At 35.2% G+C, this 18,018-nt stretch overlaps 1 protein-coding gene across 1 annotated transcript; it reads left to right on the plus strand.

Annotated features, from left to right (window-relative positions):
* The first annotated feature begins 1,461 nt into the window (after positions 1 to 1,461).
* On the plus strand, positions 1,462 to 15,403 carry MS3_00009330 (uncharacterized protein). The gene is made up of 4 exons (XM_012945773.3): positions 1,462 to 1,916; positions 3,859 to 5,506; positions 6,808 to 10,968; positions 14,691 to 15,403. The coding sequence occupies exons 1-3, from the start codon at positions 1,869 to 1,871 to the stop codon at positions 7,530 to 7,532; spliced, it is 2,421 nt and encodes an 806-aa protein (XP_012801227.2). The 5' UTR covers positions 1,462 to 1,868; the 3' UTR covers positions 7,533 to 10,968; positions 14,691 to 15,403.
* Positions 15,404 to 18,018: the final 2,615 nt, after the last annotated feature.

An 18,018-nucleotide genomic window follows, 5' to 3' on the forward strand; every position in this document is an offset into this window, starting at 1 on the left:
AAAATTTATCCGATTAGACCAGACCAAGTTCCTCTGTATAGCTCACAACGCGTCTTTGAGATACTCGTACTATATTATATCAAAACACAAGCTCTGTGCTCAATATAAACGGTCCTAATTAAGAAAACAGAACAAATTACATCAAAAATACAAAATACCTCAAACGGTACAGCCTGTGCTATACAGTCAGAAGTTTCTCTAACGCAAAGTAGCGCGCTAAACAATGAAAGAGACAGTTAATACTAAAGAGTGTGATACCTGAGAATCAATACAAGTATGCCCAACAAGATTGGATCAAATATCTACCGGCAAGGATTGCAGCAATTCTCCCAAGCAGACAGTCAGAAGGTTAACAGTCACAAACTGAACCACGCCGTGACCTTGAGCTTAGTCAAACACGACCTTACTGTCAATGGTCCGGCAACATGCAATAGAAAAAGTACAGAGTGCAAATACTCGTGTAATTCCAGAACTCTGGAGTTTACTATACAAAGAGCGGCTTGGGAAGCCAGACCCCTCAACTCTGTTCAACCGCAGATTAATAGGTGATCTGATTCTGATTCGCGGGGCACGAAGAAGTGGTTTTGCATGTGATATATTCTCTCTTTTATTTCTACTTGGTCACAAAATCTCAGAGGACATTACTTGCGAGTAGAAAGGCCGTGAACGGATAAAGTACTTGTGGCACATCGTTTCCACACCTCGTCACCAATTATTGGAACCTCTCGCTCGAAGACGTAGTGATGGCAATTTCAGCTGACTCATCCAATAGAATATGAGACACCCTCAGAAGCTAGAAAATGACTGAAACAGACCATAGGCTTTATGTCATCAATACACATCTGAAAATTTTGAATGTGGTTCAAATGGTTGTGGATGGGATAGAAGAAGCTTTTGCTTAACGGGCTTCCGGTCCTAGTAGCAGTGGATCACCAATACTCCCAGGCAGGAACATAGGTATATTAACGATAATAGAGGAGAAAAAAGAAAAGAAATTGGTAAATCATCGTAAGATGTTATCCTTGGTCCTTAAGAATAGGCCAAGTTTCCTCTTAAAGGACTCATGGGACGTTGCTTGGACTAGTTCAGTTGGCAGGGAATTCCAGCGTTTGACAACTCTCATGGAGTAGAAGTTGTGTCCACAGTCATTTCTGCTGTTGTATCTCCAATTTCTTGGTGTTACCCCTTAGATTTGTATTAGGACTAAGCTCAAGAAGTGCTTAAGGGGATGTCCAGAAGTGTTAAGGATACTGTTAGCCTTTAGAAGGCCACCTCTAAGACGCCTATACTCTAATGGGTAAAAGTTAAGTGATTAGAGGCGCTCTTCATAAGGTCAATGAAGAACAAACACAATTGAATTTGCGTCAGAAAATTAGGCAAAGGTCTTTTTTCCTTAAGGCTCTGTTTAAAACCACTTAAAGTTGTTCTTTTATGCTCTTAGACAGACTAAAGATAGAGGTTGTAGGGTATGAATAAACGCGCACTGTTTGACATATGCGTAATTTCACTCACAAGTTGTTTGTGTAACATGTTAAGAAACCTACTTTACTAACCTGCAATTTCGATTGTCAGATCCTTTTAATCTCACTTTCGCAATACTGGTGATTTTTTTGATTACTTTGACTAATGAACACGTGCATCATGTGTACCTACCGAGTCGTCCTTTCACTGCTATTTTTTTCTTGACCAGATTACTTTTCATACGCTACTCTATACAATTTCCTTACATACTTTCAGGCTTCAAACAAGATTCCAGATACTCAAATCCCATTGGAAGATTTACTGTAGGCGTTTGTTGCCATCTGGTCGCGTTGCATACCACACTTATAATTGTGTCATATCAATATCAGTTGATATTGAGTTGAAAAATGGCAAGTGGCATGATAACATTAATAGCCGAAAATCAAAGTTTTCTAGTAAGTTGTCTATTTTGCTCAATTTTCACGAATAAATTTCAGTAACCCCATTGTATTTGGATATGAATAGTTTAGTTTGCAGGCATACATGTAGGCTTACAATTGCGATTTATATAAGCCATAATCGCCATCCTTGTGAAATAGTCGGTGGCCGTTTTTGTTGGTGTTTTATGACCGAAAATTTATTTATTATGACGTTGATACCGTCTTGGATCTACTACCTAGAATCATTCTGTATCCCATCTGTTTGCTTCTTGTTAATCCTTGATCTTCGCCTAGCTTTTTTGTGCTATCATAAAATGCCTTGAAGGATCGTTTGCCAATTTCAAAGACTAATCAGTTAATGCCCGAACTGATTATACTTAAACTCACTTTTAAGTAAGCGTTCAATGTCGATGTATGTAGCCATTGATGTAAATGTACTCACTCAATTATATGGCTGTTTGAATAAATCCTGCAAATCTTTTTTAATTAAAAATCAGACAGCTAATTATGGGCCAACAATTATCCAGGCATTGAGATGAGTTGAAGTACTACAAATATCATCCGGATGAGACAGGGTTAAGTGATTTGCGGAAGAAGTCAGGTGATGGCTGGTTAAAAGGTAGTCCAGTCTATTGCTGGTTATCGAATTTCGTTTTGCCCCAAACATACTGGTGATAAATATCTTTCAATTAACATTGTGATGAAATGGAGTCCTTTCGTTGAGCAGACTAACGTCGTTCCTAATTTTATGGATTGTGGGTAAGAATGTAGCTCATTTATTTCTAAGTTCTAGTTGAGTTGTACTTGAATATGACTCATACAGTCTGTCAAAAACCAGCTATCATCTGGTCATTACTCTGGACCATGGTACTTACTTGCGCTTGTTACTCCCAATGGAGCATAGGCCGCCGACCAGCATTCTCCAACCCACTCTATCCTGGGCCTTTCTTTCTAGGTCTATGCGATTTTTGTTCATTCTTCCTATGTCTGTTTCCATTTCTCGGCGTAATGCGCTCTTTGGTTTTCCTCTTGCCCTTTGGCCTTGAGAATTCCAAGTGAGGACTCGTCTTGTGACGCAGTTGGGTGCTTTCTTCAATATGTATCCTATCCACTTCCAGCGCTTCTTCCCGATTTTTTCCTCGACTGAAATCTGGTTCTTTCTCTCCCACAGTAGGTTGTTACTGATAGTGTCTAGCCAACAAACCTGAAGTATTTTGCGTAGACAACTGTTAATAAACACTTGTATCTTGTGGGTGATGGTTTTCGTAGTTCTCCACGTTTCCGCCCTATATAGTAGAACACGGTAGATATAGTGGTATTGTAACTCATGCTTCAAGCACTCTAATACTTGAAAGTAGAATTTAAAATTAATCTAATACTACCCTAACACTCCCTAGAAGATACGTTATTTCATGTTAAGGTTGTTGATGCGTTGAGCGAAATTAGAAGTAATGTATACCACCAAATATCATCCTTACACTGAGTATGAAATCTTTCCAAACTTTCATGCGATAATAAGCGTAAATGCATTATCTGTGTAGTTATCGGACTGTTTACCATGTGTTACAAAACGTTTATAACGTTAGAGTGGAATTTTTGCATAAAATATTTCGTGTTTTTTAAAATTGTCTATAACTTAATTTAAACGGTGTATTTATCTGTGAAAAGCGGTGTACGTTCTCATAAGTAGCAAACGTCTACTCATATAGCTTTACTTATAAGAAAATGATGAGTAGCTAGATTTCACCGAACTGATTCCTGTTTTACTAACTGTAAACATTAAGTCACAGTTTAATAGTTGCTTCTGGGGTTAGATGATTGAGATTAAGTTTAGTGCCGGTTCAATATGAGCTGTCGAATGTTGTACATAAACAGACTACTCTTTTAAGTTAGTTGCACTCTTTAAATCAGTTCCATCCCATCGGTCATTCAATAATTAGTTTTCTGTTCATTTCAGGTACCTCGTGATGTACTAACTAAATCTAGTCTGTATTTTTATGCTGCTTTTGAGAGCGGGATGACTGAAAGCCAAACCAGCCAGTTCAGTTTTCCTAATTTCACTGCTCACCAGTTAGCTATGGTTGTTCAGTTTCTGCGACCTGAATTAACTATTCAAGATGATGCTTTAAACAACCATAGCAGTGGATTAAATAACTCTTGTCCAGAAACGCTGAAAATTTTAGAAGCTTTGGATTTGGCTGATGCAGCAGATTACTTTCAAATGCCCAAACTTATTCAAACTTGTATGCAGAGAATATCTCATATCATGAACGAGTTATTTCAACCTAAATCCATTCAACTTCATGAATCACATAGCTGCAATATATTCTCAATAATATTAAAAGAGTTTGCGAAAGTGTCCCACTGTGAAAATGGTTGTGTTAACAAACTTTTTTCTGAATACACCATAAAATACCCTCATTTTATCCTCAGACCATGTCTTTCAGATTCAAACTTACAGCATCTTCTTATTAATTTGGCTATAAGCTATTTGTCGAAAAGTGTCATATGCATACCAGACGAAGACATAATTTTAAATATTGTTCTTAGCTGGTTACAGATATTGAAACCAACTGAGTTTTATACAGAAAATACCGTTCAATGCTTTTTGCAATGCGTTCGTCCCGGCCTTCTTTCACTAGACGGTCAAGAAAAGTTATTAGATTATTGGCGCAACCAACATTCTGAGTTGAAGTGGTTTGGAAAGCTGACATGTGCAGATATGGAGGTATTTTTTAAAAGTATTCCAAATGGGGGAATCTTTTGCAAGTCTCCGTTAGCTTCTCAACTCCAGCTTTTGCTAGTAAAGCCTAGAGCCGAATCTCTGTGTTTACTTGGGTTAGCTCCAAGTCGTTCTAGCAACTCATTAGAATTTTGGCTTTTCAATCTTCACAATGGAGCTTATCATAACTACCCCATACCTGATAATTGTCTGCGGGAACTTGATCTGGACTCCTCTGGTGTTGGTGACATAGATCATCGCATTTACTTCTGTCCAGTAACGTACGGATCCGGTTCTTATCAAAGTAATTTGTTTGTTATGTGTTTTGATCCAAATAATGCAACTTTAAATGGCTTTGCTTGGTGTTTGGCTTCTTGTCGTGCAAAACTCATCCCTCGTTTGCTTCTTTCTCCCACGAACAACAGAAATGGTACTATCAATTCTTTCTGCTTCCGATCTAGACGAATCGGTGTAACTACGTTGTCCAGTGGTCTTTACATGTATTATCTTTCTTGTATACAAGAGGTCGCATGGTTGTGTGCATTTCGATTTGATCTGAGCACTTGGAACTGGTATGGGATGGAACCTTATTGTTTGTCTAGGAACCAGAATGGAGTGATGTTATTTACACCAATCGAACAGTTAAATTCTATCCCACCTGACGACTGGGTATACGCTAATATTGAGACAGTTTCGTCGAATAACTCCAGACACCCACGTCACGGGCTTCATCAAACTTCAGCACTTCGGTCACAGTTCTTTCGATTTCGTCCGCGACCTGATGGAGACGCACTATTTGTAGAGAATCTACCTAATCCACCTTTCCTCATCAGAATGTACCGTTTGCTGGCTATCAGTTGCTCTCTGCAAGGTAACTTTAGTGGTAAGTTCTTTGTTTATTATTAAGTATTATTTCTGTTCATTTGTGATCGTTTGCCTAGATTCCCCTCACCTAGTACCAGTATGTTTTAAAAATACTGATAAATAAAAATTTTCTCTCTACTAAGAAATACATTCAAAAACACCCGAAGGATGTTTGTCTTCCTTTCTGTTGTGTTGTTATCGACCTTCAACATTAGTTTTGCTGGTGTGTGATACTTGCATGATCATGCACGTTCATTTCAAGTTTTGAAAGCTTCTACTGAATAGATCATATGAGATCAGATAATAATCTCCATATACTCATATGTTACATAAATTACTTGTTTTACTGGTAAGTCGTAAACTGACGATATACACCGCATAGTACTGAAACCATTTATTGTTTATTTAGGGAAAAGTTAGTGAATGGGTTCTTACTCGAAAACCTTAAGATCTTATCATAGAATCCTGCCAGGTTGAACTCATTGGTTGGGTTTGGTAACTTCTGGTACCTGTTACAGTCCATCTGAATCACTGGTTACAAATGGCTTGGTGTTTGATAAAAAATATGTGGTGGACGGTTTTCTGCTTAACAGTATGCAGGGCAACTTTAAACATCGGGCAACCGTCTTATCAATTTTGACCATACTTCCCCCACCTCGACCAGTTACTACCAATCTACTTCAAAAAGAGGATATTCAGATGCGACTCCATCTTCTACAGTCCAAAATCTCTAAACCTCTTACCAAAGACAGGGGCAAGATTATTGGTCAAGGATCTGACAGTTCTTTTTGGAAAGGTTTACCAAATGGAATGTTCCATTACTTTTAATAATGCACTGATCTTCAAAATAGTCTTTTATGGATGTGATAAATATCAGGTTATACTTCTACCAGTCTTATATCGGATATTAGCTTTTGTTATGTCTGTTACAGATAGTGTAAAACATGTAGAAGAAAAATCGATTTTCATGGGGCAAACTAATTTTCGCTCAAATTGGGGATTTGTTATACCTATTTTCGCCATCCGAATATTGGACTTTTATCTCACCTGTTTCAAGCCAATAGTCCGTACTTTACAGTCAGTCACTTTACTCAAATTGTCTGTTGAAGAAACATATCATTGAAGTTTGGTAGCATTCTGAAAGCTCAAAAAAGAGATCTCTGATGAAACAGGGACATCCAATCATCTCTCTGTATGATTCTAGACACTAAGGTTTAGAAGGACTACCCAATCCTACTGGTTTCCTCCGATTTTTTCATCTATGATATGCTATAAGTAGCTCTAAAAGTGTCACGTTTTATTAACACATTTCTGTTTTAGATAAGACTTATTTGTTTCCTATGGGGACTTGCTCTCGTGATTTAGAGGCTACACACTATTGTTTTGACACGTTTTCCTGCCAATGGCTTCGATGGAAACCGGTTCAGACGTCAGATATCGATGAGTTAAATCCCATTAGACAACATCCTTCTGAAGACATTGAGCTAACGTTTAATCTATGTCCTAAAATTCTTGGTTTTCGTGGTCTTGTTTGTGCTACACACATTTTGAATAGATTGGATGAAAACAAGTTATTATTATCTCGAGAAACTTACGTTCAGAACCCTGATGGTGTTAAATCAAACGACCATCCACTTTCCTCATCCGTAAATGATTCAAGCTATAATGGAAGCTTGAATTCTATAAATAAAAATAGATTAACAACATTGTTGGTTTTAGCTGGTAGACCGGATCAAACTAAACATGTGATATCTGGGATATGGTTTCATCACCCTCAAGCTTGTAATAGTTCGGACGAAACAATTGCATTATTCGATTCTCAGAAACCAAATTATTTTCTACCAACTGCAATCGCTCAAACCCTGGGACAATACCTTTCCCCAACAGCAGTTGTATTGGCTAACTGGACACATATTGTACAATCTGTAAATCCTATCACTTTTTTAACTAATTATTCTAAACAAGAAAACTGTGAACTAAACAAATTCTCATGTATTTACGGAAACTTTCCTGAAAGCTCCAACTGGTCATGGGATAGTGACTAAACAACAAATTTTTCTTGTGATAAAAGATAAGTTAGTCCATAATTGCATTTTTTAAAATTGTATATTGGTTAGTGCAATATGCAAAGGAAGTCGTTGTATCATATATCACTTCATCAGATCCACTAGTTCCTCGTTTTCACAGTTATTCCCACTGTTGCATTTATTTTGTACTTCCAAGAGTTAACTTTTATATACTTTAATGTGCGTTAAGTTGATTGTTTATATTTTATGTAAGTGCCTTTATTTCCAGATTTAATATTCCCAGTCAGTATTCTTGTAATATCTTATTTTATTTATCTCCCATTTAATATTACCCATATGTAAAATGTGTTCTGTGTCCTACATGATATATTTTTCATTATTCATACCTCATTTAAGTAAAAACTTTTGATAGTACAACCCACTTATTTTCTTTATCAGCTGTAGTTATTTTTTTAATAGATTTTAATTTCACCTTAATTTAAGAAAACAGTTTCAGAACCATTGAGTTGTAATATATTTGCCTAACCGATCGACATAGTTATGACAGTAGCATTAAGAGCCTCCATAGTATGAAATTTCAGTGTTCTCACCCCAAACTTTAAGTTTTCGTTGTAATTCTTATCATCAGGAGCCTTCATCTATGAATATAAACTATTGAGAAACTTACTGTAACAAATAATATACTCTAAACTGTCTGATTATATTCGTTTGCTTTTATGATGTTTAGTTTACCATCACGTACTAACTACGTTACGCTTACTGTTGTCAGTAAGTCACTTATATGCAAAGTAGAACCTGGAACACATGTGGATAAACTCAATTTACCACACCACATCATCACAGTGAAATGAAATCATAAAGAAAAATACAATAGTAGTAGAGATAGTAACGGTATTAATGTTAATGGAAAGAATTTGGCATTCAATAATGACCTAATGTAGATTGGTTCAGGGTCTCGATAAAATACCAGCGTGGTAGAAGCAGATATTACCATTCGAAATGAATAAATTCGCGGAATTTTGAAACTAAAGATCTAAGGGAAGACAGGACCAATGTACCTGTGTCATTACAACCGATCCTAAACCATATCACCACGTCACCAATCATTGGTTTCGATAATCACGCGGACCCCAATCAGACAGTCTGCACCTACGTACAGAGCTCAGTTCGAAAATCAACGACTTCATTTACTGATGCCACCTCTTGATTTAGCCCTCCTTCAAATTACTTCCACACCAGGGAATATCGCCCATCGCGGTAAATGGTGGTTAGGTATACCTAGTATATATCTTAACCAATTCAGTCAATAAAGAATCACTACTTCGACAACCGACTCACTATCCTTAACTAGTACCCTGCATCTGACAGCATCGCTCACTCTAGCAATGCTTCTAAGGCACCTATGAACAAATGCCAGTAACCTACGAGTATCTTCTAATCAAAAAGATCACAATTCACTGTCATACAATGACACAAAACAAACTGTTCAGCAACCTACACGTTTTTTGTTTATCAACCGAGCATCTCCCCCGCGCCACAGCTACCAAGTCAGGCGAGGTTAGTTGCAATTACTGTAGCAGCTGTTCAAAGTAAACTGTTGTCACTTTTAAAACCTAAGGCACTTCAATATAGCCTACTACTAAGTGTTTGTAGTGAATTAAAAGCTGTCCTTCATTTGTCTATATGATGGATAAGCTGTTGCAACTGAACAAAAATCCTGTACCGAGTGATATGAAGAAGAGTACAAAAATCAAGGATGAGGATCTATAATACAGCGGAAATGGGCCACAAACTATGTCTAAATACATTGGTTTTAACATGTTTTATTTATGCTGATTAATAGTCAGGTTTTGAGAAAACTAGTCTTAGTTGGCTTTACGTTAATCGGTAACTTGATTCCTAAACAAAATTCACAATATCATGAGATTAAACTCTCATAATTGACAAATATAACCGATCTAACTGTTCCAAAATGTAAGTATTTGTAGAAGGCTAGTGAAAATAGGAATAACTTTTCAATATGATTAATCCGATGTTCTTCATTTTTTCAAACCTAATATTCTCAGATGATTTAGTCCATTCAACAAGGCGTCACACTCTCTATTCGTGGTTAATTATGTAACACAGTCTAAGTAACTGGATGTACTACCCAGAAAATACTGGGTGGAATGTGTATCATCCGTGTCACCAGGGCTCACGGTTGCAGACGTTCACATACATTTTATACAGTTAGATAGAGTAGATTAATGACTATCTTTGTAACAAATAGCGTTATGATCTTATGTGCTAGCATAATATACATTCTTTATTCTTTTTCTTCGGACATAACTATGCAAAACTTTATTGAAATTTTGATAGTCAAACGTAAATTGTGTTTCTAGGGGGATTACACAGTCATCCACAATTATAGTAGAGTATTTTTAGATGCCCAGAATGTAGAATGAATACTGTTTTCTACTAGTGATTTAGTTCTCATTAGTTCCCCTACTTACAAAATTTGTACTTATGTGCCATGATGGCACCAGAAAGATCAGCCTAGTGCTCCTTGTGTGGCAGTTCAACGTCATGTTCATATTCTTAAGGTCAGCGACCGATTACACATAAATTGAATGAGAATTTGAATAGCACTACTAAATGTATATTTAAGTAATTAAACCTATTATCGTGTACACTAATAAATGGAATCCGAATAGAATTGACTGTACGTTTGGCTAAAGTTGTGATAGCATTCAATCAACAGTATTAGACTTTTCTGTAATTGTGTTAGACTTGAAACAATACTGGGATTTGCACTAACAACTATTAGAAGTGAAATAACACTGGTGTGATAGATCCCAGTGATTGTATTTGAATTGTAATAACGCAGTGGTGATGTAACAAAATAAGTCTAAAATTGCATTAGACAGATCCGGCCTGCATTGAAGTTCAGTTTACTTGAACGTATGTGGTAATCAGAGTATCTCGGATGTTGATAGGTCAGACGAATAATGAAATGAGATTACAAGTAGATAGACAGACAAGCAAACAAAGGTGTAATTAAAAGAAATGCTGGTAAGGTTTTAGTAATCACTCAGTTTAGCAGAAGTTAACCAATAGAATTGAATTAATATCTATGATAGTTACATGGTTGGTCAAATCTTGTATTTCAAAGTGAGCAAAGAACTGTGTGAATTAGGCATGTTTATATCAATTACTAGATATCACCACTGCTTTTGTGTCATTTTAAAACTTATAAAAACTCATGTATACTATTTAAACGTAGCATGCAAGCTGAAGATATACTTAAATGCAAATGGAAATATAAATCATCAACAGCGTAGTGAAGGCGACTGGGTTTAGTGTCATTATTTACGAAATGTATTTGTCTCATTCATGATCAATATAGAACCTAATACAAAGGAACGTTAGCTCAATGCTTCATACCGCATCAGCATACGGAGATCAAATTACAAAGGTGAGTAGCTATCGTGTCTAAATAACTTTAGAATCAAAAAATAGAAAGAAAAACAAAACATTGGGAATGTAGTTAATAAACGACTGATGTTTCAAAAAATACTGAATCTAAAGATTCAGAGCAGAATAGAGCGTAAATCCGCCTGAGCCCCTGCGGTCAGTTCTAAGCTATCCCATTTGTTATCTATCGATCGCGGTCATCTCAGGGAGCCCAACCAAATTGTCTGCTCCTATCAACACTGCTCAAGTGATAGTTTCATGGACTAACGCCGTGTCTTGGTTTGGTCGCTTCTAGCATTTTTCAACCTAACTCTACTCCAGCTAGGACTGAAATTCAAAGTGGGCATGTTATGACTGCGTCACCAATTGTTATATCGGAGTCACTTATTACTTATACTTGTAAAAACGAGGAGCCACCGCTATTCCCAAGACGCGAAAGTAAGAACACAAGGACTGGTAGAAATGAAGGTTTATTAGCCCCAAAACACGACGACCCTAGTCGAAAATACACTCATTTATATATTGATTAATAAGAATTAAATCATTTGAAAAAATATTTAAAGTTATAAAAAATCAACGCTAAATGTCATACTAAACATAGTTTATGTTGGTTTAATACAAGAATATCGTATGTTATACTGAATAAATTATCTTACTCGAAAACAAAGCAAAGATTACACTACGTGATTATTATATTGAATGGAAAACGGAAGTAAAGTTGACCAAAAATCACAATGAGTAAAAGAATCTACTTTTAACTTTTCATCCCGTCACATCAGGGCAATGGTTAGATATATATAACAGAAATACTGTCTACCTCAGTTGACAAAATTTCAGTTCCTTATTAGTCGATCATTCATTTCTCACTAGTACTCTATGCCTAATTTCAGCACTGTCTACCGAATTATCCCGTCATGGGTGATTAATACTTCGAAGACACCTGTTATCAAATATTTGGAGTCAACTAATATTTTTACTTTCATATCCATAGAGCAACGTAGAATCGATTACTATCCAGTATCTTTTCAAATTATTTCCTAGAAGACCAAACTCCACTATTTGCGTTTAATATAAGTCGATGGTAAGAACTAGCTTCAAATATGCATTTGTTTAGACTTTTTGTTACAAATAAAGTGATTGTTAACATCTTCAGTTTTAGAGAATAACATCAGTGTTAGAAATATCTATCTACTAATAACCTTTAACTTTATAACGGTTCTGCTGAGGCTACTAATAACATATACAAGAAGTTATTATGGTAATCCATGATGTCATCGTTCTACTGTCCGATTCAGATAAGCATAAACTCTTCTTAGCCCTTATCGCACCAGCTATGATTTATTTTGAAGAAAAACTGGATAATATTTCACACAACTCGTGTATTTCTAAGTTACCGGACTTATTAAAAGAAATAAGTGAAAGATGGTCGGCTCTGGTTGAGTGAATATTTTAATTATTAGCAATACTCCGTTCATAATTCTGTCTTATCTAAAGCGAGGTCCTGCGACAGCATACAATCTGTTCAGCATCCGCTAATATACCACCTCATGCTCATTACAAATCTTTTCATTTATTTATGTAGATGATGTTGGGATATGTCATGTCTTACTAATATTTGGAGTAGAATGGCACGTGATATATATATATATATATATATATATATATATATATATATATATATATATATATATATATATATATATAAAACCTACTTTTATAGCTTTTAGCAGTGAAGTTATGAAATATGTGATTCTTCATATTACTAGTATTTAATTGTCTGTGTGCTTATTCCCTAAGTTCAAGTTAATTGACTGAAACGTAAAATACAATTAACCTTAGCCTCCTTATTTGACATTTTTTTAAAGAAGTACGAACCAACAATCCAAATACCGTTCAGTATTCCAACAATGTTTTAAGATGGTAATCTTGGTTAGGTTAGCATCTCATGCATAAATAACCGTGTCAGGGGTGAAATAGTTATTGCCAAAGTAAACGGTCTTGAAATGTAGCGAATCTTTTAAAGTTAGAAATGTATACCATAGGATATCAACTCAGTGATCTAAAGGGGGAAAACTCGCTCAGTGTTCCTTGATCTCTAGTGATCGTTTATCTGGTACTATGTTGTATTCTAAACTAAAAATTACAAAGTCTCAGGTTAGATAATGATTTGTATTTATACTGATTAATGAAGGTTGTTTACAAGTACAAAAAGTATTTAGAATCTCTTTATCAATACTCATCATCGGTATTAATACGACCAGAGTTTTAGATTTAAAAATGAAGTAAACGAATGATTAACAGTATCTGATTTTATTCTACTGACTTACTGATTATAATTTAATCAAAATGCGTGATATATACCATATGTAATAGATAATATGATAGCATATGAAATAGGTAGTTAGTTACTTTATATATGATTTAGAAGAATAACTAAATGTCAATAATAATCTGATTCTTATGTTAAATAAATTACTACAATACCACATGACCTTATTCTTTTTTTTATTCCTTTCTCTAACTATAAGAGAACATTTATTCAGTATGTATTTGTTGTACATTTATTGAAGAAAAAAAAATAAGGTGATCAGAATTATATGTTTACATGTGTTGAACTATTTGAGCTAGAGAATCTAAGTTAAATAGAAAGTTGAAACATGTAATTACGGCAGAATTTTGTTGTGACGGGCGATGTTAAAAATCTTTTACTGATTCATGGTATTCTACGCGCTAACTCCCCAACTGACTACTTGAGCGAGAACACAGAAATGAGCGAGAGTGTATTGGGCTACTGAATAAAATGTAAAAATACACATTCACATATAATATACCACTCCAGTCCTTAGGAAACTGATACATTTCTTAGTCAATAAAATATACTTGTCCTTTAGATCTGTTCTGACTGCCATCGATTAGCCTTCTCATTGGCTGTTCATTTGAAATTTCAAGTACAATCGTCAAAGTAACCAGATGCATGAGAATTATCAGTGTTCACACACTATTTGTGGTGATCAAAACTGACCGATTTAGTAACCAAGTCATCAATTAATAAAAATTAATATTTCGTTTCACATAAGTGGAATCTGTAATATATATATATATATAATTTGGTTCCGGTTTTGTGCGTTCCTAACTTCGAGTGTAACAAAATAATCTTCAGACACTCTTATACCTTTAAACAGATAGCGATAAACCAACAGTATCGATTTACAAAAATAAAAGGCTACCACAAGATGTGATCAGGAATTATATTTTAATTCTCACACACTGAATATGAATTTTGATACAGCACGTAAGCAAACCAACAACTGAATGAAATAATCAAAATCTACTCGATTTTTCATGATACATGATAACAATGCTGGTGTAAATACTTAAAAATTCATATCAGTACACAACACAGAACTACTACTGTGGTGTGTGCTATTAATGTCGACAGATATGAGTAGTATGTATCATCAGTCGAAATTGAAATGTCTGGTGACTGAAGGTTAATAAGATCGAAGAAAAGAGAACGAGAACGGTGAATGATTGGTGTGGAAACAAAGAAACAGTGAAGTCTGAGCTAATTGATTGAAATTTCGCAAATCAATTATTTACTGCATGGTTCTCATATTTTACTATGATGTTCTGTAATTTTGTGTTGAAATAGACTTAGCTGTGTCTGCCAGTGTTCTCCTTCACTGCACTACAATATTATATACCCTTTTATACGTTTTTCAGCCCATTAATTGTTGCTGTATTATCGGTCGTTCATGAATTTAAACTAATCAACCACAAGTCTATTATCCAGCCTTGTATAAAAAATTTCATGTTTGTGTACTTCTTGAAGTATATAAATCGTGGTGTACCTTAGTTAACATATTCACGTGAGTTATTACTCTAAACAATGAAGTACTTGTGACTGATCATTTGACTAAATAGTGTTCTTATTAAAGTTTTAAGAACATAAGAATTTGCTTAGCTAATCTGTCACGGGGTAAATACAGTGGCAGAGTTAGCGAACTTATTACTGGTAATATCAACAAGAACAAGTAGCCTGTCTACTTTGTTCTTTTTTTTTTCGAAAAATTCCAAGCCTATAAAACTTACATTGAGCAAATGTAAAACTATTAAGATGAATATACTGCGCAGTCCATGTATTTCTCACAAATACTTTCTTGATCTTTTAGCCACTAAATAATTTTGAAGAAGAAGACCGTCATAAACGGTAGTTCATTTTATATTTTCTCTTCCAAGTAAATTAAGTCTCAGAAACCACATTACTTCACTTATGAACGTTTTCCTATTCATGAACAAACTTAATTTCCACTAAATGATGTGATTTTTTATTTATTCTTCTAATCATTTTCATTTTAATCTTGATATAAATATTTTATAAGGATACATATTCATAAAGGGAATAAAAACAAAATGAGTTAGTTGCTTTACTCTTAGCTTTTATATATGCTTTCAAAATTTTTATCATTAATCAAGTCCTTTTTTTATCAATGCTAGGGAAAGATAAATCAGACTAGGTAACATACTGTAATTTATTGTAAAGTTGTCTTAATAAAATACTATTTGTGGACATACATGAGTCTACTGGAGGATTAACTGACCTAGTCTCACTCAAAGATTGTAATAATTAAGTAGCAGCTTGTATAACGAGCTAGTGTAAACTGACTGATTACTTTGCATTCGAGGTATGGTTCTTGGTCATTAGCAGGGATGTTGGCCTAGCTCTCTATATCAATACTACTGTTAGCTAAAGTTAGTTTGTGTCATGTTTTTCTAGTAATTTAAAGCTTTTACTGACAAAACTGTAATAGTAAATAAATCCTCAAAATAAATATTTTTTCAAGTCTGTAACATTGATGCTAATTTCTTTTTTTACTGTATATACCTTAGCTGATGGTGCTCGGTTAAGCATCTTCACCAGATCACGTTTGGGTACACCGTGCTGAGCATCTCTTGCAATAGCTAGTCAGTTTAGGTTGCATATATCTCGACACAATGACCATTATTTAAACATTTCTTTTTATCCTTTCATTCCTGACTTTTGGTTTGACTGGATTTGGAATGTTCGATCACAAAGGTGTTATGGATAACGACAACTTTGTAAAGCACAGAATATCCATCATATCTTTACAACAAATTCACCTACCTTGTGGATGCTCAGGAGACCTATTAAAAAGTTCTTCAATCGACATAATCTCCTGTTATCTAACTATGGGAAATTAATTAATTATTCAGGTAGGGATAGAGTGTAATAAAGATTTGCGTTCTCAGAAGTAACTTTACCTTCACAATTGATTGATCACTGGGTGGTGATCAATCTCATGCTTGTCTAGCCCTTATTAGTGCAGATCGAATGCTATCGATCATGTTGCAATGTGGCCACCAGTCTAGGTGACTCGACACTGCGGGCACTATGTATTGAGATTAGATGGTGGTTGGAGGTAGTCAACAGGAAACCCTGGACCCGGGTTTCGTGCTACTTGGCACTCGTCAGCAAGGTGTACCCGTAATCTTGAGGGAACTGGTGCTCCCTGAAGCTGGGTGACACGAGATCGAATCCGCCAGGGAACACCAGTTCCCTCAAGATTACAGGTACACCTTGCTGACGAGTGCCAAGTAGCACGAAACCCGGGTCCAGGGTTTCCTGTTGACTACCTCCAACCACCATCTAACTTTACCTTCATCTAAAGTGATAAGGTGAGCAAGGATTTAATCAACTGAAGTGCAAGTGACATACGAAATTAATTTTTTTTCAGTTACCCATGAGATTTAATCACATTATCTAGGAGTAATTATGTAACTCAGTAAATTAATTGTATCTATTGGTTATAGTTGTTTAACTTCATGACACTACAAATGTCTGTTCATAAAGTAACTAATTGCTTAACTGATAATAAACAGTTGTAGTGTGGCGTCGAGTCGCGGTTGGCTATGATCACTACAGGAAGACTACGTGCCAGTTAACCGATAAGATCCCCCGTAGGCCAAATATCAGAAGGAAGTTGATGGCTGTAGTCGAGATGTATTTGTTGGCGATCTCGTGGTATCGAAAGAATACCGAGATCGTGCCAAAGGAGTACAAGTGTGGTTACTGAGCGTAACCGAATCCGTGCAAGGTCACAATCAACGGAAGAAAGAATGTCTTTAGTACAGTTAAACAAAAAAGTACAGTAAAACAAACACTGGTAAAATTGGTTATAATAATAATTGTTTCCATTAAACCAATCGCTTTCTCTTGATAAAAGTAGGTCACTACACAATAATCTATCCAATTTATACAAATCTGATTTTTCATTTAACAGTAAATGAATCAAATAAGAATATGCGTATTCATATATCGTTTTAGCTTTATTTTATATCAAATGAGTTTTCATCTACCATCGTCGTGTTCTTGCTTGTGTTGTTTGATTGAAAGTTTTCCTACAGAAGTACCAAGATATCCCACAGATATAACTGAAAACAATACAACGAATGTGGTCTTTAGTTTTAAAATTAATCACAGAATAGTTAATTGAATCCAGTATAATAGACATAATTAAAATTTCTAGTTACAATATATCTTAAAAGTAGACAGATCAATCAACTTATACTACGTCAGATGATAGACAAAGAAAAAAATCTTAACACAACTGACAAGTCATTAGTCAGTCAGTCAGCTACAACGTAGGACCAGGCACATATATGCATCGGTCTTAGTTGCCATTACATTTGGATATAAGTACATTCTCCTTCTGATATACAAAATTTTATAAGAATGTGTCTTCGTAACCTATTAAAGGCACAATTTCAACTTGTGCAGCGGTAAATAAATCCCCGAACTAAATAACTTTCTAAGTATTCGACGTTGATGTTGACTTTCTTAGTTCACTGGGCATACTATTGTTGGGAAAACTCAAAGTATTTGACGTATTATAAACCATTATTGTGAATATTACATTTATTTACTGGATTTCAATGTATTTGTTCTACGCAAGGCTTGAACTTGGTTTGTTGATAAGTTTGATCTTGAACCTTCAGTTTCGCTCTGACATTTTGACTTTGGGAATTTAAA

Source organism: Schistosoma haematobium, chromosome 1, assembly GCF_000699445.3.
Source record: "Schistosoma haematobium chromosome 1, whole genome shotgun sequence".
In the NCBI taxonomy this organism is placed as follows: domain Eukaryota; kingdom Metazoa; phylum Platyhelminthes; class Trematoda; order Strigeidida; family Schistosomatidae; genus Schistosoma; species Schistosoma haematobium.

Excerpts from the sequence above, each read along its gene's own strand:
- MS3_00009330 (XM_012945773.3), top strand. The coding sequence starts at position 1,869 with ATGGCAAGTGGCATGATAACATTAATAGCCGAAAATCAAAGTTTTCTA. Across the intron at positions 1,917-3,858 it reads CCGAAAATCAAAGTTTTCTA|GTACCTCGTGATGTACTAAC; the intron begins GTAAGTTGTCTA and ends TGTTCATTTCAG. Across the intron at positions 5,507-6,807 it reads TCTGCAAGGTAACTTTAGTG|ATAAGACTTATTTGTTTCCT; the intron begins GTAAGTTCTTTG and ends TTTCTGTTTTAG.